The sequence below is a fragment of the Platalea leucorodia genome, assembly GCF_965183815.1.
Source record: "Platalea leucorodia genome assembly, chromosome: 21".
NCBI classification, from domain to species: Eukaryota; Metazoa; Chordata; class Aves; order Pelecaniformes; family Threskiornithidae; genus Platalea; species Platalea leucorodia.
The window spans coordinates 2,038,922-2,060,098 of record NC_138843.1 but is presented as its reverse complement, the minus strand read 5'-3'; the positions used below and the strand labels follow the sequence as shown (position 1 = coordinate 2,060,098).

General features: G+C 47.6%; 1 protein-coding gene across 1 annotated transcript; it reads left to right on the top strand.

Moving 5' to 3' along the window:
* Positions 1 to 46: 46 nt before the first annotated feature.
* MAU2 (MAU2 sister chromatid cohesion factor) lies at positions 47 to 21,177 on the top strand (the record flags this gene model as incomplete). The annotated part of the gene is made up of 19 exons (XM_082331424.1): positions 47 to 493; positions 584 to 601; positions 852 to 917; positions 1,614 to 1,709; positions 3,392 to 3,486; positions 4,025 to 4,052; positions 4,534 to 4,689; positions 5,233 to 5,379; positions 5,848 to 5,938; positions 6,583 to 6,686; positions 7,802 to 7,879; positions 8,424 to 8,489; positions 8,784 to 8,867; positions 9,855 to 9,904; positions 10,149 to 10,226; positions 10,676 to 10,787; positions 11,389 to 11,479; positions 12,996 to 13,123; positions 14,608 to 21,177. The coding sequence occupies 19 exons, from the start codon at positions 47 to 49 to the stop codon at positions 14,680 to 14,682; spliced, it is 2,010 nt and encodes a 669-aa protein (XP_082187550.1). The 3' UTR covers positions 14,683 to 21,177.

The window sequence follows — 21,177 nt, the reverse complement described above, 5'->3', positions numbered from 1 at the left end:
GCCCCCGCCCCTCCCCTCCCGCCCGTGTTGTCGCGGCGCTCCTGAGATGGCGGCGGTGGCGGCGGGCGCGTCGGGCTCGGCGGCCGGCGCGGCCCCTCAGCAGCAACCGCCGCCTCAGCAGCAGTCGCAGCCGGCGGCGGGTGGCGCGGCGGGCTCCGGGGAGGCGGGCGGCGGAGGCGGCGGGGGGGCCGGCGGCGGAGGAGGAGGAGGTGCTGGTGGTGGCGGCGGCGGCGGTGCTGGGCCCGCACCGGGGTCGGGGTCGGGCGGCGGCGCGGCCGGGGGGGAGTCGTGGTACCTGGCGCTGCTGGGCCTGGCCGAGCACTTCCGCACGTCGAGCCCGCCCAAGGTGCGGCTGTGCGTGCACTGCCTGCAGGCCGTGCTGCCCCGCAAGCCCCCGGCCCGCATGGAGGCCCGCACCCACCTCCAGCTCGGCTCCGTCCTCTACCACCACACCCGCAACGGCGACCAGGCCCGCGGGCACCTGGAGAAGGCGGTGAGCCCCGGGGGGGGGCGGCTGGGGGAGGCCCTGTCAGCGGGGCCGGCCTGTGGTGGTTGCAGACTAACCCGCTGTCTTCTCTTGCAGTGGTTGATATCCCAGCAAGTATCCTTTTCCTGGCCGCCCGGGCGAGGAGCGTCGCTGCCCGGCCACCCCGCTCCTCCAGCGAGGGCTCCCGTAACAAAACACCTCCCCAGAGAGAGCCTGGCCCTGGGGATGGGGATTTAGCTGGTATTTTTAATCTACTTCTGTGGTTGTGGGCCGCTTTCCTCACATGTAAAGGGTTTTTTTGGATGCTGGAGTGTTGCTGTGTTCCAGACAGTGTTTCATGTTTACTTAACTCTGATGCTGCTAGATTCCCCAGTTTGAAGATGTTAAGTTTGAGGCAGCCAGCCTTCTATCCGAACTCTATTGTCAGGAGGTGAGTGCACTGAGACTACTTCAGAACTTGTCGGTTGTCCTGGGGCTGCAGGGCTGCGTTTAATTTGAGTGTCTTTCGTCTTGGAGCAGTAGATTGCTATTCCTAACACGATTTAGGAAATGTTTAGGGGTCAGCTGCAGTGTAAATATGGAGTACCAAAGCGTAAGCCTGAAAGACTTTTTGGTCTTTCTTATTGTGAAAGTTGCTGCTGGAATTGCAGTGCGGGTCTTCCACAGCAAAGGAAGTTTACTTGGCCAACGTATTTCTTTAGCCCTCATTTAGACAAAGACGGGCTAATTCGGGGGGAGGGAAGTGGATGGTTTTCCTCAGGCTTTTATTGTGTTCCTAGGCTATTTTTATTCTTTTTGTCCAGAAGAGCCTTAACTAGTCTTTACTTTCACTAAAGCAAGTGTTTGCCTTTTCTGTCACACGCAGGAAGAAAGTGCATATTAGAATAGTGGCCAAAGGAGTTAAATAGCTAAGACTTTTGAACAGACTTGGAGGCAAGCGTAGATGCGTGGGCCTGCCTGTTAAATGCTTGGGTTTGTTGCTTTTCATGTTTTAAGGTTCCTGACCTACGAGACCTTAGTGGGGGATCAACACAGAATACAACCAGTTTAAAAGTTGTTTTTGTTGGCGATGAAGTTCCCAGTAGCCTGTTTTTTATGTTGACTAGGGTGCGTGTTTCTGTTTCAGAATTCAGTGGATACAGCAAAACCTCTGTTACGCAAAGCCATTCAGATTTCACAGCAGACTCCGTACTGGCACTGTAGATTGCTTTTTCAACTTGCAGTAAGTGATTTATATTGATAACTGTGTTACTGTAGCATTGTGGCTGCAAAAAATGCCTAGAAAATCTGTGTATTCTTCTTAAAAAGAGCTTGGATGCCTTCCCTCCCCCAAGTCATTCCTGTAAATGGAGAGACAAATGAAGAAAAGGTCTTGCTATAAAGCAATGACGCATCGGTAGAGTATGGATTGGATCGAGGCCTGCTTTTTGCCGGCTTTTTACCTGCTGAAGGCAGATGGGGAAGAAAGCAGCAAGGATCATCCTGTGGGCACTAGTAACACACACAACTTTAGAGGTGGAGCAAAATAAAGTCCACTTTATGGCTTGCAGTAAGGGCAAGTGCTCTTTTAAAGCCTGCTGGAATTGGAGCTTGCCAACCTGAAGCGTTCGTTTGATTGTTTTCAACCTAATTAGCGCACAGAGCAGAACTGGGATGGGAAAAGCCGCTGGTGCAGAGGCCTGCAAGCAATGTTACTCTTCCTGTTCTGTAATATGCTCTAAGTGTGGCTTCAGCTGCACTGGTCAGACCGTCTTCGCTTCTAGGAATAAACTGGTGCATGTTGGAATTTGCAGTGTTTCACGTTTGTTACAGTCTTCAGCTGTGTAACTACTCTTAAAGTGCTGATTTCCCTGAGGGATCCAATGCATTGGGTGGGGAGCATATCCAGAAAGTTAACTGGTCAGTGGGAAGAGCTGAAGAACTCCCCCTCTTGCCCAGGTTCTGCCTCTTCTCTGCTCCTAAAGAGCCTCCAGGCGTTAACGCGAGAGTTGAGGGAGTTAATTGCTCTTTACAGGTACTCAGCAGCAGCGAGCTAGTTAGGAAGCAATTTTATCTTTGAAGACTGTCTTAATAGTCACCTGTACTTGTCTTTCCCCTGTCCTGATGAGCTTAAACAAGCAGACCAGCTTCGTTTAAAAGGAATTGCCAAGCTCCTTTGTGTAGTTAGGAACAGTGAATTGTGGAGAGCCTTACTTTCCTATCGATTAAAGGACAAATGTTTACTTTGCAATGAGTTAATGCCTGAGTACTCACAAGAAGCTTAAGCGTTTTTCTCAGTGCCTCCCTCTGAACAGGATCCTTCCTCGAAGCTTGACATTCTTTGCTGATTTTTCTTCTGTGTGGTATTTCCTTTCTGGCTTTTGCTTGACCACAGCGGCCTGTGTGTCTCATTGCCTCGGTGCTTGTTCTTCTACAGCTGTGTGGCTTTCTACCTGAGTTTGGCGAAGGTGCAAAAGTTGGCAGGCAGGAGGGAGCGAGAGGTGCTCTGGTGGCTGCCTCATCCTCTCCCCGTTGCCTGAAACATATCTCGCTGACTTTCTCTGCTCTTCTTGCTGGAAAACACACTCTCTTGTTCCAGTTACTCCAACGTAACGGTCCATGGTTATATTGGAGCTGTTGGGATGGGGTCTGCACGTGAGCTTAATGCATTATAACAGCTTTGCGTGGTATGAAACTGGGCTGAGAAATTTCCTTTGAAATGTTACAGGCTTTTTTTTTGTTGTTTGTTTGGAGAATGGCAGGTGTTCCTGGAAAAGGAGTCTAAAATCAGGTGGTACATTTAGCAAGTACCAGTTTAGCACTTGTCATGTGTCAAGCACAGGAGTAATTACATTTTAAAAAAACTGCTAATTAGGTTCACAAAGAAAATGCTGATCTCTTATGGCCTTCTTTTTATTATTTCAGCAACTACATACACTTGAAAAAGACTTAGTATCGGCATGTGACCTTCTCGGAGTCGGGGCAGAATATGCTCGGGTGGTAGGATCAGAGTATACCAGGTGAGTTCCCTAGATCTTTTTCCCTTCCCACAGAAAATATTTTAGCTTCCTCTACGTTTTATTTAGAGATATTCTAGTTTTATTTAGAGATGTGATTACTACCTGGGTTTTACAGGCAAAGCAATGTTTCTGAGTGTTCTCTTAGGTCTGAGAGCTTCTGCAGCTCTTTCCTTTTTCTGTTAAAGCCAATAACGTCCGCTAAGACTCTGGAGAGTCTTTTTTCAAAATGAATTTTGTTTGTTGTCTTTATCAGCAAGTTTTCCCAGTAGCCTGTCTTGGCCTTAGAAACTATTGTAACTGGAACTGTCCAAAGTTTAGACACAAACCGGAGAGGCTGGGATTTTGGTTCCTGGTGCTGCGATTGGACTGTGTCCATCTAGCTTTTAAATGTGCTTGCTGTGGCAGGTTCCTTAATCCTGTCTTCTCTATTGTCTTTGACAGGGAGAATGGCAGATATTTTTTTTTTTCCCCAATGTTTTTATATACAGTTGTGGTCTGGGTAACTTTCTGAGCGTGACATCATTTTGTTTCATTTCAGAGCACTGTTTCTGCTAAGCAAGGGGATGGTAAGTTGGATATACTTCTAAAATAAACTATTTCCTTGTTTAACTAGTATAATGCACGTCACAGAGCAATAGAATGTAACCTGCCTGAACACAATTTGTTTTAAGGTGTCTTGCATGCTTATCTGTGCTTTATATATTATTTTATTCATGTGAGCAAGCATAGTATTAAAATATGCCTGGGATAAGCCTTAAGTCTGCAGGATTCCTGTGAAGTTCTTGTGAATAGGTTTGGCTTTTTTTCCTCCTTCATTAATTATGACAAATAATTTTCTAGAAGGAAAAAGGATAACTGCAAATTGTCATTGGAGCCCTTGTAATTAGGGATGAAAAGTCAGGTCATGTGAAAAGGCTCTTGCAATAAAATGTCTTGAGTCTGTTTTTGTTTTAAATAACAGATCAGCCTACCCGGGGCTCTGCTGTGGCTCTCTGAGCGTTTAAGCTATTTAGCACAAAACCAATGAATTTTTCTTTTAAATTACAGCTCCTTCTAATGGAACGAAAGCTGCAGGAGGTGCACCCTCTCCTTACCCTGTGCGGGCAGATAGTTGAAAACTGGCAAGGAAACCCCATCCAGAAAGAGTCGCTACGCGTGTTCTTCTTAGTCCTGCAGGTCACGCATTACCTGGATGCTGGGCAGGTACCTGCGAGTTGTGCTGCTTCTCGTTCCCCTGCTGTGGGAACAGGGGGAAAAGCCTGCTGCCTCAGAAGTAGCTAATTATTGCACTGAGGTGATTTGGGGGGATTTTTTTTTTTTTGCTGTGCCATGCTTTTTGTTAATGAAACTTAATTTCTATAGATTTTAATCACAAATGAAATGAGGAGTGAAGAAATTAGATTCATTTCTTCTTCCCCAAGGAAAGGTTTCCTGTGGTACGCTTATAACCGTGGCGGCCACTCTTGTTTCCGTGTAATGTTGGTGGAGATAACGGGCTTTGTCTATAATTTTGAAAAACATTTTGAGTGTTGTTTGGTTGTCTGTGCAAATATGAAGGGCTGATTGTTGTTAATCCTGAACGGGCCTAAAGTAGTCACTGTTCTGTCACGCTGGTGTTGCGATTTATGCATGACCTAACTTCCCGAATGCGGGGATTATTTATTGCCTGGCAAGTTTTCCCAACTAAGTAAATGTTCAAGCATCTGGGCTGCAGCAGCTATGTGTGATGTGAATCATCTTTTGCAGGTGAAAAGTGTGAAGCCGTGCCTGAAACAGCTTCAGCAGTGCATCCAGACCATCTCCACGCTGCACGACGATGAAATTCTGCCCAGCAACCCCGCTGATCTCTTTCACTGGCTGCCCAAGGAACACATGTGTGTGCTTGTGTACTTGGTGAGAAGCTCTTTTTTTCCATCATGTATATTGCTAATTAATGAGGAATTGGTTAAAAATTGCTTGGAGTCAGCAGCGATGGGTTCTGCAGACCATATGCTGCTTTACGTTCCACTGACAGTTCAGTTCTGCCGCAGCATCTGTGAGGCTGTTGCTTTCAGTGATGTCAGTGTTTGAAGAGACTGTGCAAGAAGTCTGGAAACTGGAATGTAACTTTATTAATATCCGAGCCAAATAGAATCAGATTAACTCGTACGAAGTAGAGCTCTGTTGACTTCTTTTTACCAACAGGAATTTGGTCAAGATTGTCACTGAAACTGGTTGCCCCACTTCCTGAATATGGTTATACTCCTGAGTGATGTCAAAATTTAGTTCAAAAAGCTGGTAACTGAGGGGTTGTGTGAACTCCCCGACCTTTCCTCTTTGCAAGGGTGATTTTTTTGTAATCTTGCCTGTGTTTTCCGGCAGGTGACAGTGATGCATTCCATGCAAGCAGGGTACCTGGAGAAGGCTCAGAAGTACACAGACAAAGCACTCATGCAGCTAGAGAAGCTAAAAAGTAAGGATAAGGATTATAATTTAGCTGATGCTGCAAGATTCCATTACTTGTTGCTAATTTAAATTAAATAAAACCAAACCAAAACCACAGCAGCCTTATTTAGCTCACTGGGACAGCCTGCTGTCAGTCTGTTTCTGCTGCATCTAAGAACTTGTCTCTGTTTTAAAACTGGATGGTTACTTTGAATACAGAAATCAAGTTTTGGGGGGGTTTATTATTGTAACTCAGTAAACTGGGCTGCAAATACGTTCGTTTTCATGCTGCCTTTCTGTATGTCCGTGTATTTGGTTATCCAAGTTCTTGATTCTCTAAAACGAGCGTGTGTACCTAAAAAGTATTTCTTTAACTGGTACTCAGACTCCCACTCCTGACAGTTCAGGGCATCATGGTTTTGGGGGTGCGATGTGGGGTTTTGGGGGGTTTGTTTGTTGTTTAAACCTGTGCCATATGGAAGAGGAGCCGGGCAGTGCGCTGACTCTGACACCCCGTGGTCCAGCCAAAGACGTCACTCTCTAGATTTCCACAGAGGAGTCTGTGCACTGAAGTCTTGCTGAGCCACCTGCACTTGAGGAAGCTGGCTGGGTGCGGGGGAGGAGGTTAATATTGTCCGAACGTCACTTACTGAATTCCTTTTCCCTCTTCAGTGTTGGACTGCAGTCCTATCTTGTCATCTTTCCAAGTTATTTTGTTGGAACACATTATCATGTGTCGGCTTGTCACGGGACACAAGGCCACAGCATTGCAGGAGGTAAAAATGGGGTTTCATCATTTCCCGGGTTGTGGGTGTATGCAGTGATAGCTTTTAAAATAGGGGAGTTGCCGTTTTGAGGAAGATACTTGGGCTCCGATGGGAGTTGCAGCAGCGCTGAACTGCTAACAGAGAGAGTCAGGCCTAACGGTGCTCAGGATACCACAACTCTGAAGCTGTGGAATTAGTCTCCTCTTAAATATTCTATTTAAGAATATTTAATTATTAATCTATTTAAGAATATTATTAATCTATTTAAGAATAGTCTGTTTAAGAACACTTTGGAGTTGCTCACGGAGTCAACAATAATTGATCAGTGGCTACAACTGACACCCTCCTGATCGTACTTTGCAGCCTGACTCTGGTGTCTTTTGCCTTTCCCTCAGATTTGTGACTGAGAGCAGCTCTTACCTCTTCCTCTTAGCGTTCCCGTCTTATCCAAGTATTTCTCAGTTTTTAAGGTTCCCTGCCTTTCTGTCCTCTCTTCCTCTTACACAGTTTGGGGGAAGGAAGAGGGCAATGGTGTTCTCTTATGCAAGAAAGAGCTGTGCTTTTTTTTTTTCCCCCCTTTCTCTCAGTCATTTTTAAATCCTGCTCATCCATCCCTTATTTATAGGACATACTGCTGCATCATCTCAACCTCTGCTGTCAGCCTTCTCATGAACGTACTCGGGGGGTGGGGGAAATTTAACCTGCTCAAAGAATAGTCATTGGTTCTGGCTCATAAAACTCATGACAAGCACCTACTCTGTGGAAGAGTTTGATTCCAGTGTTTCTGTTGGGTGCCAACTGAAATCCTGAGCGTGTCGGGAGAGATCTGTGACTTGGTTTGCAGGTGGTGCCACCATATGGTGGAGCTGCTGCAAAGCAAATAATTCAAAACCAGTTGGAGCGCGCGTCCGTGTGGGAGGAGTGTGTATGGAGCAGTGCGCGTACCTTGGCTGGAGGCAAGCCTCGCCTCCGCTTCTACCTAGGAGCATGACTTAGGGTTCTTGAACCAATCACTGAAACGTACTGAATGACATGTACGATGCAAGTAGATGGATTTAGAGCACAAAACGAAATGGAGAAAAAGGATCTGAAAATATATATTTCTTTTTTTTTTTTCCTAACAGATTTCACAAGTCTGTCAGCTCTGCCAGCAGTCTCCCAGACTGTTTTCTAATCACGCTGCCCAGCTGCACACTCTATTAGTAAGTGTCTGTGCTTAGCAGTAAACTTGTGACTCTTTGGAAGACCATACCCAAGCTCGTACTCGTCGCCAGCAGCGAGATTTCCCGCTGGGCAGCGGGGGCTGCGTTGTCGGCTGCCAGTCCCGCGGTGGGGACTCAGCCCGATGTTAGTTAAGGCTGTCAAAGGCTTAAATCCCTTTTTAAAATAAGTGACGTGTAGCGATGCAAGGTAAATACACGAGATTTATACTGCGCACGTGTGAGACCGTATGTTGTGGGAACTGTGTAAGGGGAAGAATTTATGTAGCGTTGCTGTTGGAGTATTCTTAAGGGAGTTTTCTTAGATAAATGGGGCGTTTTTTACAGGAACGTACTGTTTTTGAAGGACTTTGTGTAGAAGTTGCTTATTTTTCCCAGAGCCAAGCAAAACTAAGACTTGTTGGTTACCTTTTTTCCTGCTAATACCCTGAGATTTCTGTGGTTTTGTGCGTGCCTTTCTTCTTTGCGTTCTCGGCTGGCTATAATTGCATTATGGCTTACCTTAGAAATATCCTGTCTTCTACAGGGGCTCTACTGCATTTCTGTGAATTGCATGGACAATGCAGAAGCACAATTTACTACAGCACTGAGGGTAAGATTTTCTTCCCAAACTATTTACTATGGGTTATCAGTGTGGAAACGGGCCTGTTGCAATTGTGTGGGTCACCGAACAGTTGGGGTTGGAAGGGAAATCTGGAAATCATCTCTGTCACTTGCACTAGTTCGTTGTTTGTTTTTTTTTTTTAATGCTGATCACAAATCAGGTCAGGAGGATTTATTAATAGCAAAATATCAGACACCAAATCTGTGATTTGTATGGGGTGAGCGAATTCTGGGTTAGCTGCTGGAGTATTTGACTGTGCTGTTGGTGTCTTGTTTATTTTAGCTCACTACACATCAAGAACTCTGGGCGTTTATTGTGACAAACTTGGCCAGCGTGTACATCAGGGAAGGCAACCGGCATCAAGAGGTAAGCTGGTTTCTGACTGTCGGTCTAAAAGTCAGAGCTTTGGAGAGAAAACCGCTGCTGTGCTTGGATTATTCCTTTTTTGTGAGCATTTTTGCAAAGCAGTGCCTTGTCTGGCAGCCAGGCAGCTCCTTCATCGGGGTGGTGTCAATTAACGGTAGAGAACCGGTGGCATCAGCTGCAAACCACCGAAGCAGAGTGTTCTGGATCCCACACAGAATTCTCTGTGGCACCGGGAGGGCAAGCTTCCCAGTGTGAAGTGTGTGGTTAACTCTGTCATCTTGACTCATTCAACCTGTTCGCTCCAGTTTCCATCTGTGTAGGGGGTTTATTGCATTACATAAAACCTAGAAGGATTTAACTAAACATCCAGAAATAGGTATGTGCACGTGCCTGTTCCTTTTGCTTCGGCGGCGAGCCTGAAGCCATGTTAATACAGAAATTCAGCTGTGCGCACGCCGTCAGTGACGTGTCTGATCCCCCGGTGGTAACTTTTCAGAGGTGTGCCTGCGGGTTTCTTGTGAAGAGGCTGGAAATGAACTTTTTCACCAAGCACACAGTACTTTTTTAACTATTATTTTTGCTCTCTAAGCTTTTTAACAAATTTGACCTTTTTTTTTCACGTAATTGATTCCAGGTTTTAATTAAATAGCAGATCTGATGCAGCATTCATCTGGGTCGTGAACAGCTCAGATAAAACAGCTAAAAGTTTTCTGAGGAAATACTAACATTGTATAGAAAGTTCTGTAAAGTCTGAGAAAGCAGATTTTGTATAAAACGTGATTTTAGGATCAAAATGGGCATGAAAACTCCTAACGTTGGAACGTTTGTGCTGTGATTAACCAGTACAAGTAAACTCGAGTGTGTTTGTGGTGACTGGCACCATTTTGATTTGATGTGCGCTCCCTATAAACACGCTTGCTGTCAGTACTGTAAGCCTGTATGTGTGAGAAATGCTGATTGTCTTTCTTTTCCCCTCCCACTTTGTAGCTTTACAGCTTATTGGAAAGGATAAATCCAGACCATAATTTTCCTGTGAGGTGAGAATTCCAGAAACTATCTACCTGCTGATGTCGCGTTGGTGATGGTAATGCTGGATTTGTAGCAGGCTTTTTTTTAAAGAAAACAAAATAATCAACTTCTTTCCACGGGAGAAGTTCTGACCACGCGTTAAATGTAATGTTTTGTTTGGAGATGTGATTATTAGGCAAATTCCTAGAAATCTTGGTAACGCGTTCAGTCCCTGCGCGGTGCCTAGATTTCAACGCGTTGCTTTGTCCGTAGCTCTCACTGTCTTCGAGCAGCGGCTTTCTACATCCGAGGTCTGTTCTCCTTCTTTCAAGGAAGATACAACGAGGCAAAGTGAGTATAAATCGGTGCGCGGGGGGGGAGAAGCTAAACTGAGCTTTTTAAGATAAAAATGAAAACCCCGAGGCCTTGCTTTCAAACCTGCTAGCTCTTCTCCGCATGGACTTAGTCGGCCTTCTGGTTTTTACTTGGGGGAAAATAGGATGAAACCGTTCGGTTTAGATCTCTCTGGTTGCGAACGCCAGCAGTACTTGTGCAGTGTTCTGCAGTGGCGCAGCTGAAACAAAAGCTTTTCAAAGGAGGACCTGTATCGTAGTCATTTTTGCTAAATGAAAGGTGAGGGTTGGGAATTAAGTGCTTTGTTTAAGGTCACCTGCAGCCCACGTTTATTCCCGAGTGCCAATATTTGCCAGCTGGGTTAATTCAGTTCTTCATGATGTTCCTTACATACTGGAGGGAAAGTAGAGGTTTTAAACCACTTTGTTTTTGCTCTGTTTTGGTAGACGATTTTTGCGGGAGACACTGAAAATGTCAAATGCCGAAGACTTGAATCGATTAACGGCGTGTTCTCTCGTTCTCCTGGGTCATATATTCTATGTGTTAGGGAATCACAGGGTAAGCCTTCGCCATCTGGTATCACCGTGTAATGTTTGACCTGTCACGTGCCAAAGAAAATCAGGACGTTCTGTGAAATGAATCTGATTTTAAGAACGCTTGTTTCTTGGTATCCCACTAAAAGTTGGCAGCTTATTGGCTTACATCACTCTGTAGCTGCAATTTGCATCTTTAATAACACTTCCACAAAGCAGCAGTGTTTGAAGTCTGTTCTAGAAGTGTGCGTTTCTATAATGCCTGAAGTCACTTGAAAAAAGGAGCGGAATAAAGGACAAATATCATTCGACTGGGTGGGTTTGGGAGGAATTGTGGGTGCGAGCTCCTTAATTCTCACCATATGCCAGAACGCATGAAATATTTCTATTATCTTGCACAAGGTAGACACCGTAATTCCTAGGACGGAGCAAAATTCCAGGCAGCTTTAGGTGACGTTTGGGTTATTGTCCCATTAAGCACTTCCACTTCTTGGCTAGGACATGGCAGCAGTTGAAGTAGACAAATTTTTCGTCATAAATTTGACATTTCTATGTAATGTGTATTTGCAAAGGGGGGGGGAAAGGGGGGAAATACCCATTTTATTTTGATATCTGCTCTTCACCAGGAAAGTAATAATATGGTAGTACCGGCCATGCAGCTTGCAAGCAAGATACCGGATATGTCTGTGCAGCTGTGGTCTTCGGCTCTGTTGAGAGGTAAGTTAGGAAAAGGTCTCGTACTTCAAAAAAAGCGGCAAAGAGCCCGTTGCTGCGAACTGGGGACGAGTACGGGGGCGCGCGGCAGCGCCGGCACCGAGCGGCTGCCTGGGCTCACGGAAAACCGCTGGAAGCGCGGGATGGTTCTTCCAGTTACCGCTCCGCAGCTCCGGCGCTGCTGCCGGGCGCTCCGGTTGGGTTTCTCCTTTGACTGCGGTTCCAATTGTGGTAAACATTTGATTAAGTTTCACTTAGGCTTTGCTTCTGCGTACGGGCTTTAATATAAATGTAAGAGCCTATTCTATCACTTCATACATAAATATTGTTTAATCTGACTTACCCAGGCCCCAGGATGCTTTGTTCAAATATTGACTAGCTTCTTGGCAGACCGTCAACATTAATGCTGGAATTGATTTGCTCTCACTAGAAAATAAAGCAGTAACTCTACCCTTTTTTCCAAGAACTTACCCCGCAGCTTCAATTTGTATTAAATTGTCGTGTTTACTGTAAGCACGGTGCTCTGTGCTGCGCGGTGTGGGCCAGGCTTATTTTCTGCTTTGCTGTTGCCTTTGCTACAAAACCGCTTCCGGGCAATTGAAATAGTTTTCTTACTCGTTTCCAAGCGGTAGTTCACGTACAAAACATGCCGATAGTGCAACGATGAATCCGCTGCAGATGAAACGCCCCGTGTTCAGCTGCTGTTGCCTCCGGTCGTATCCAGTAGCCTGGGAAGAGCGAGAGGCAGTTTCCGTTCTGCTTTGATTTTTTTTCCTAAGAGCTTCCTCTGTAGAACTAATTACCTACTCTTGGAGAAAAGGTGCTCGATGAGGAATAACAAACCACAACCGCGTGCTCATCGATAGGAGGGGCAGCGTCTCGGCCCCTGCCACACTGCTGCTGGCGATTTTTAGCTAAATTGTGCGATTCTTGGTTACCAGCCTTAAATCTGATTGCGCTAATACCTGCGAGTAAAGCTCGCAGAAGACATTAGGATCAGCTTTTGGCGTCTGCAAAGCAGCAGGCTTCTGTAGCCCCCCCAAAAGCAAGGATTCGCCAAAGAAAAAGTGTTGCTTGACCTCTGGCACCTGCGCTGCTGAGGCCTGGAGCCGCAGTGGGAAACGGGCGAGTCGTTCCTCTTCCCACTAGATGGTGCTGGAAACCAGAAAGACAGAACGCAAACTGCACGGGGGCTTTTCTTGGCGGGAGGTGTTTGCTTCCTCCTTTTACAGCTGCTGTAATGTTATTTTTTTAGTAGCTGGAAACTAAAAGGACACCAAATCCTGCAACGTGCGCTGCCAGTGCTATTGGAAAAGGGAAAGCTTTGGGTTCCCCACGTGCCTCTGCTTCTCTTAAGGGGGGTTTTCATTCAGAAGGGCTATGACTTTGGTACATCGGCTTTTTAAATCGATGATTGGGCTCATCAGATAGAGGGAACAGCTTTTTCAGAGGAGAGAGCGTAGCTGAAAACGGGTGCAGGCAGTGTCCGTGGCGAGCACACGATGCTCTTGTCTTTCAGACCTGAACAAAGCCTGCGGAAACGCCATGGACGCGCACGAGGCAGCACAGATGCATCAGAACTTCTCCCAGCAGCTCCTGCAGGACCACATCGAAGCGTGCAGTCTTCCCGAACACAATCTAATCACGGTAAGCCGTCTTCATCTTGCAGTCAGGAGCGTTTTTGAGGCAAAACAATGCGCTTTGCTTTCCTTCACCATTCCTTTCTTCTGCTGAGCGCGCGTCTCAGTAAGTCACCAAAATTCAGTCTGCTTCCTTGTATTTAAACCCGACTGATAACAGGAAGCGTGACTCAATTAACTAATTAACTTCTGTAAAGGTTATTCGGTGGGTAAGGCCTTTGTTTCTTAGAAGTGTTTTCTTGGTACACCAGAACTGAGGCGTGCTAAATGGCTTTTTAGCAGGCACCACTGCATTTGGTGGCAGCTGCTACTTTTGAGACACTTACCCTGTTCTCAGGTTTTAATTTCAATGCTTAGGTCACCCGGTCTGCCTTGTGCTGGGGAATGCTTTGTTGCAGACTGCTAAAAGTACAGTTTGTGTTGATACTTCAGCATTCCTAAGGGGGTTTTTTTTCCCCCCCCCCCCACTTACCTGTAGATCTGAATTTCCAGTGAATATACCATTTGATGCCTGTATAGCCATTGCCTTAAGGTGCAGCTTTCTTTGGACTTCAAATATTGATGTCCTTCCTGCCAGAAACATTTTTAACACTGCTTTAAAAATAGAGAATGGTTTCCTAAGCCACAGCTCAGCAAGGGCGTAAGATAATTTACTGTTCTGGAGGGAAATAATGTCCAAATGGGAATGTGAGATGCAGTGAACTTGGCATCTTTTTCCCAACGTTCCCTTTTGGGGAGAAGAAAGGAGGGGAAAAGGCCAACGGGAACACGTTGTTTGCTGGCTGTGCCTGCAGGGGATCCCGAGAGCTGGGAGAATGGAGGTGTTTGTGGTGCAGCCCGTGCTGAGACCCCCCCAGCCACGTCCCCGCCTCCGTCCGTGGGCCAGGCGCCGAGGCGTCAGCCAGCGCTCCGGCCTCCCCGTCTTTGCTTGCCACTGCTGGCTTTTGCATAATCTGTGCCGGATTAAAAATCCGGAGGGGGAAGAGGAGTAAGAAACAAATATTAGATGTGTCCATTTCAGAAGATTTTGACAAATGTCAGAGGAAAATAGCAATGAAATGGGGGAGAACCAGAGGCTTTACTCGCTCTGGAAGCGCTATAGCTGCGGTGCATGGTGGGCTCAAACGGACACATCTGAAGTTAGGCCCCTCGTTTGTGCACGTCCTGGTTCCCCGGGCTGGGCCGGCAGACGTTTCCCTGCAAGAGCAGGAAATGCTTCCCCTCGGTTGCCATCCACCCTGGATTCAGCGCGGGAGTCAGCTGGGTTTGGGATGACGGGCACGTGGAGCGGCTTGGGAAGAAAAACCGTTCGAGGGATGAGAGCTCCACGCGCGTAAACCAAAGTCAAACCTGACCCGCAGCTTCTCGGGCTGAAATCTTTAACGATCTCACGGTAGCGAAGGTCTGTACGGCGAGCTCCTCCCGCCGCCCTCGCCGCCGTTCCTCCCCGCCCCAGGCCGGAGGATTTTCATGCTGTTTGTTATCTTGCAGTGGACAGACGGACCACCTCCTGTACAGTTCCAGGCACAGAACGGACCCACCACCAGCCTGGCCAGTCTCCTGTGAAACACAGTAACTATCAGGACAGTGTGTTTAAAAAGACGGAAAAAAATGCCAAAAAAGGAGAAAAAAATTCATGCAAAATCTTTTCTTCAGAGAAAAGGCAGCAAATTCCTCTTCTAGCGAGGGCCTTGTAGGAAACAGATTGCAGAAAGACAACGTACATTTCATAGACTTGCGAAGTGAGAAGGGCATTTTAAGCTGCTTTTACATAACGTGTGTGAATATACAGCTAGCGTGTATATACCTACTGGTTTTAATCTGCTTTCCTCTTACTGAGAATTAAGGTTTAGTCCAAAGGACACTTGTTCCTTAAATTGTTAGATACCTACTTTTTAAAAATTGTCACAGAAAAGGAAGAGGACTCACAGTTTTGAATACCGGTTGTATTCTAAATATTTAAACCTGCCCTGGAGCACGATGCATGCCAGTTCTAATATTTTCTGTGCCCTTCCACTCCTGGGAATAATTGGGTTAAATCATGATTGATTGTAGGGTGCCCTAAAGTTCGAAGTCTCGTTTCTGAGGTAATATTCTTTCTTCCTCGTTGTCTGCAAGTCGTTGCCCACGCTGTGCGTAGCCTTGCAGTGAAGACGAGGAGGAGATCGGAGTTCTGACGGGCGGGGTGTTTGCAGCCGGGGCGGCCTCGGGCTGAGCGGAGCAGACTTGCGCTGTTGCCAGAGGAGCAGGTTCCACCTCCCGGATTCCCGAGTGGGTGACAAGGTGCCACCCCTTTGTCACCCCTACCAGGGTTTTCCTTCTGTCTCCCTGCGCTGATGTCCAGTCCCGCGCGGGGTAAGGCAGAACCACAGCTCTCTCCCTCTCCGCTAATCTGTCGCGAGGTGTTTGGAAGGAGGGAAGTCCTCCTCCTCCTGTCCAGTCCCTGCGTAGGCCAAGCCACTGGGAAGCAGCGTTCTGCATCTTTGCCGCAGCCTCGCCAGGGGAAGGCAGCATCTGTGCCTTAATGATTCTTACAAGTGATTGAAGTCGGAGCTAAACTAGGTGGTTAAACCCCAGATCCAGCACAAGCCAGCGGCTTATGATCAAAACGAAACCGTAGTCTTGCCCTTGGCAAAAACTTAACGCTTCCAAATTTTTCTGTGTTAGCTTTCCTGTTCTATCTCGGTTTTTTGAACTCTTTTTTTTTTTTGAACACTGAATTCTCAGTGCATTTGCCTGTGCCTCTGCAGCTGTCTCAAAACAGGAGACGAGGCCTGAGTTTGTTCTGCAGAAAACAGTATGGGAGTTGTTAATTCCGTGAAGCTTTACAGCAGGGACCTGCGTCAGTCCGCCGCAGTGCTGTGTAGAGCTTGCAGGGTTCACGGGGTTGAATAAAGGTGTTTTTCGTTCTCGGTAGCTCTGCATATTTATCTCCCAACTTAAAAGGGGGAGGGAAAAGGAATCTGCTAGAAAAATTACTTGTGTAGGGCTTTCTGCGATTGCTGCTTTTTCTGAGGGAGGAGGAGAATGTTTTAGAGGAAATAACCTTTAGAACTTCTGTCGCAGAAGGAATACTGCGAAATCTGTCTTCGGCCGTCGCGTGGTTGGGGTTGGAAGGGACCCCAAAGACCATCTAGTCCAACCCCCAGTGGCCCTTCTCCTCCAAAGTCTTGTCCCCTCTCTAGCAGCAGCTCACGGACGCTTGCTTTTTGCAGTTCAACCCCTCGGTTTTTACCACTGCATGATATGAAGGGGACAAGTTCTTGTCCTGTTACCAAAACAGGATTTTATGTCTCCTCTGCTGGACACGCGATGCTGATTTAGATCCTGTTCTCAGGCGTTTACTCTTGCAGAAGCCAGCTGTATTTTGGGCCTTGTTGAATCTCCAACAGGGAAAACATGGCCTCAGTACTGGTAGAGGGAGAGCCTTATTGCTGGGTTTGCAAGAGACAGATTCAGTGCTGTTTGAAGTCTCCCTTAAGACAAAAAACAGGGAAGAAAGCTGTGAGTTAGCGTACAGGGTGTCTGGAGGTACCCAACACAGGGGGAATCCACGCAGCTGGACCCTGTTCGGCATCGCTGGCTCATCGAGATCCTGTTCGGTCTCTGCCGCCCGGCTCTCGCCGTCTCCTGTCCCCTCGAAGGCTTTGAGTCGCAGAGCTGACAGCCGGCCTGCCGCGGCATTCCCGCGGCATCCCCATGGGAGCTGCCAGGCTCGCCGCAGCGGGGGCAGGAGCCCGTCTCCGTGCCGGCAGCGCGCTGGAAGCGCCCCGGTTGCAGGCGAGGGGAGGTGGGGTCGCGCTGGCTCCGCTGCAGGTCCGGGACGGCCAGGCCGTTGTTAGAACAACTGCGTAAGCTCGGCGTTGGGTTTCGATCGGGAATGATCAGGTAGATCCTACCTTGGGAATATTGATCCCCCAGGGACTATTTTTAAGCCTCTCCCGTTTATTTTTGTATACGGGAAGCAGTCTCTCTCTCTGGCTGTTCCCTCCATAAGTCACTGAGTCGCAAGAACTCAGTACCTGTTTTTAAGCACCTCAACGCAACGGCCGTTTTCTTGACGGTGCTCTTGGCTGAGGAACGACCGGTGACTGAAACAGATGTACCTTAAAATCTGCTAGAGTCCCCGTCAGGAATCCAAGCGTTCTCTCTTTTTTTTTTTTGGTCTTTTCTCATCCAATCCGAGGCTGTTATTTAACTGATTACATGCCCGTGGCAATGATAATAAATCCCTTTAAACATTGGCCGAAAAAGTGCTGCTTCTCTAAGGCAATATTAAAAAATCCCAACTCGGAGAGCTGTGGTTTGGGCTGGGTTGAAGAAAAGCATTTTGCAGCAAGCGAGCTGCCCGCAGCTGCATCTCCTGGCCTTATCCTGCCGCTCGGAGCCCTGCGGAGCCGAAGGTTGGGTGTTGGGAGAGCAATTCGCAGCGGCAAGTTTCTGGCTTCTCGTCGTCGGTACTTGTGTGCGACCCAGGCCGCTTTGTAGTTGAAATCCCTCGTCGGTCCCTTCTCGGCAGGGAAGGAAGTACTTGAGGGAAAGGCTGCCTGCTCGCCTCCGATCTACGTGCGCTCAGGTTTTTAACAGGAACCGTTTGCTGAACGTGGTGGCTGAGCTCGGCATGCCAGGAGGAACGAGCCGGGGTTTCCCCGGCTGGGACAAGCCAGCTTCACCCGCGCTTGTCCTCTGCGCAGAACAGCGCTGGGCCGCGCTCGCCCGCGGCCCCGGGGCGCTCGGAGCTCTGCTCCGCGACCGGAGTCCTCGTCCCATCGCAGAATTTAAAAAAAAAAAAAATCGTGTAAATTTGAAAATAACTCGGTGATTTTCTATCTCTGAAATTCAATGTACATTTGTTACAATGTACAGTGCTTTTTAACTACACTTGTATATTAAATTATTTAATAGTTTTTGCTTTTCAGTATCTTTTGTATGTAGCAGAGATTAAAACAAGGACCTCATAACTGAAGTTCTTCCTAATTTTCGAATGCGTATGTAAAGTTGAACAGAAAACTAGACGTTTACAGTTTACAAATAATGTTAAGTGCTTGGTCCATCTAACTTGATTTGAACAACGTATTTCTAATCTTTCTTGGCCGATCATTTAATTCTCTATAGAAACAAACACGAAGTCTTTTATGAACTTCTAAAAAAAATTATTCTTCTAAAGATGTAATTTAGAGAACTGTACAGTTTTTTCTCTAGTATTTTTAAATGAGTAGCGAGAAGTTACACAGGAGCATCTAATCACTGTTTTGTAGATAGTGTAAAAACTTATATCTGTATAGAGAACGCAGTCTGAAGAAGTGTTTGCCTGTTGTATTTCATTTCCTACAGTATGAACACCAGAAAGGCCCACGTACCCGGGAAATCGAGATCAATCTGGCGGCTGGGGAATTTAAAATCAAATAAAAATCATGAACTTCAGTCCCTGTCACCCCATACCTGCACTCACTGGGACACCACGAGCAAAAACTGACGTTGATAAAACGTCGGGGCCTTAAGCTGCCGCGCTGCCCGCGGAGATGGGGCGTCCAGCACGACCTCCCCCGTGTCACTTCACTGCTTTAATTTTATTCAGCTTTCCCAAATTCTCCAGAAAGGCAAATTATGACAGAAGGAGTTCAGTAACGTCCCATTGTCCTTCAGAGATTATTACCTCTCCCAATCATGCCGAATAAACCCGTTTTTGTCACGTACGGCAGTTCTCGCCACAGCGGCGAGGGAGAAGGAAACGGTGGCGGTAGCTTAGGCTGTACAGAACACGGGGAGAAATCGGGATGAAACAACGCCCGTCTGTGCTCTTCTACTGTCTGTCGTAGCGAGTGTCTTTAATTGTTGCCCGCAGTGAACCCTTAAATGTGTGTCAGGTGCGTACGGCGTATCGTGAAGTGTCTGTAGTTCTCCCCGAGTAGCGGGACGCGTACCTTCCGCCAGCGCTCCTTCCTGCAGCTGTAAATACAGTAACTCCTGTCGTGAGAAGGAAGCGGGGGCATTACTTTGTTGCCTTTGTTTCCTCTCGTTTTCTATATTAGAAGAATTTTTAAATAAAGTTTAATTTTACTTCTTCTAGCGGTTTGTAGAATACAGATTCCTTTAGTCGATCCGCAGGCAAAGGATGCGTTTTGTGTGGCAACGGTGACTTACCCCGGCGCGGCGCTGGCAGTCATTCGAGGCCCGGCGCTGGCTGCGGGACAGGGAGCCGTCGGCGCGCGGAAAGGAGGGGTGCCGGCGGAGGGGTGCCGGGGGCTGCTGCGCCTGCGGTGGGGCCGAGGGCTCCCGCCTGGACCCAGAACCAGAATTTCCCGCTTGAAACCGTCCGGCTGAGCGCTCGTCTCGGGGCGGCCGCGAGCCTGCGCGGCGGCGGCTGCAACCCGGCCGGCGCCTGGGTCGGACAGGACTTGGTCTCGGACAGAAGCGTGTCTCTGCGCAGTCAGAAGGATGCCGACGGTAACTGATCGCCGTAAGCGGGATCTGGTTTAATGGAGATTGCTTTGTGTGTCTTTTATCCCAAAATTTTCTGGCTGCTATTTTTACATATTGAGCTTAAAGTTAAAAGGAAGAAAACTAGCAAATGAATTTGTCTGGAAGTGACATTTTGGAGAAACTAAAAATTTTAAAACGTAGCGCAGACTGTCCCTTTCCAAAACGCCGTCCCAGCCGCTGAGCAAGTCCCTTGCACTTCACCGCAGAAGCCGAGTAGGTTTTGTTCCAACAAGTTACTCGCTATTACGAACATTTTAACCCAAATGGCAGCTTCTTTTCTCTTGAAAGTACGACTCGGCTACGCCGGCGCGCCCGTCCCCTCGCCCTGGTTCTCTGCAGTTCCCTCCGCAGAAGAAAATTGCATCTGGCAGAAACGGAGCCATCGCCGCCTTCTCTCCGTTCTGCCGCGTTCGTCTGCCGTCGGGGCTGGCTCCGATCCTCCGAAGCGGCTCCTCGCAGAGGAGGTACCTCGTGGCAAAACTCCCCGTGCAACGCACCTAAAATACCTTAGCGGGAAGTAACGAAAGTTTGGTACTTGCTAACGGATCCGGAGACGCATCCAGAGTAGATCCTCTTTGTCTCTTACTGCGTAGAGGCTTGTCATGAGCTGACAAAGCAAAATTAAGAGGCCAGCCTGCTGCACAAGCAACTGTTAAGTTTTCTTTTGCCAGGTATTTCTGCTCTTATTTAGCTTATTCCACGTAACCCCTTAGCGTGGTGGAAAGGAAGGAGAACACAGATCTCCCAGCGTGCGCCAGGACCGCTGGATGCCGCCTTCGCAGATGGCAAAGCCTGCGATCACCTCGGTAAAATTCTGGTCAACCAGGCCAAGAAAAAAGTTATTGAAGAGATTTCTGGAAATCACTTTACCGAGCTCCTAGGTAATAAAATGCATCTTGTGCTAGACCTGGTTTGAAACTCTCCTGATGGCAGGGTGAGGGAAGGAAGCCGAGGTGCAGGCATCCCGGTGCGTTCCTGCCTGGATTAAAGCATCCCTTCAGAAGGATCCAGCCCTCAGCAGTTAACCATAACGTTTCGAATGGCCTGGGGTGAAGCCAGGGGCTTTTGGTGCTTTGGGAGAAGTCGCTAACCAGCTAAGGGCTGGCTGTCAGCTGCGCTGCTAACCCTTAGTTATTTGTAGCTACAAAGTCTCGTGCCAAGGGCGGAGGACGGTACTTTATAACCAGAAAAACGGCGTTCAGCCTCACAGAAAGGATATTGAGCACAAAGTTGTTAGCAGAAACGGTGAATCTTTAATTGGGAGTGGAAAACAGCGATGAAAAGGCGAGTGTGTTGGAACTTTCCTCCAGGAGCAGGCGTGCTGGGGAGGGAGGCCCCGACTCCGGCTCTGGTTCTGCTGCTCTTTTCTTGCAAAAGCCCCGATTACCTGCCTTCTGCCTTCGCTTCCCTGCCCCAGCAGAACGGGAAGCATACCCACCTATGCTCATTAAAGATTATGAATAAAAATAACAAGCATTACCTCACTTCTGAAGCAAGTACCCAAATCACCTGATAGGAAGCTGCACCTAATCCTCTAATATATGGAAAATAATCGATGAAAGATGCGTACTGGCATTA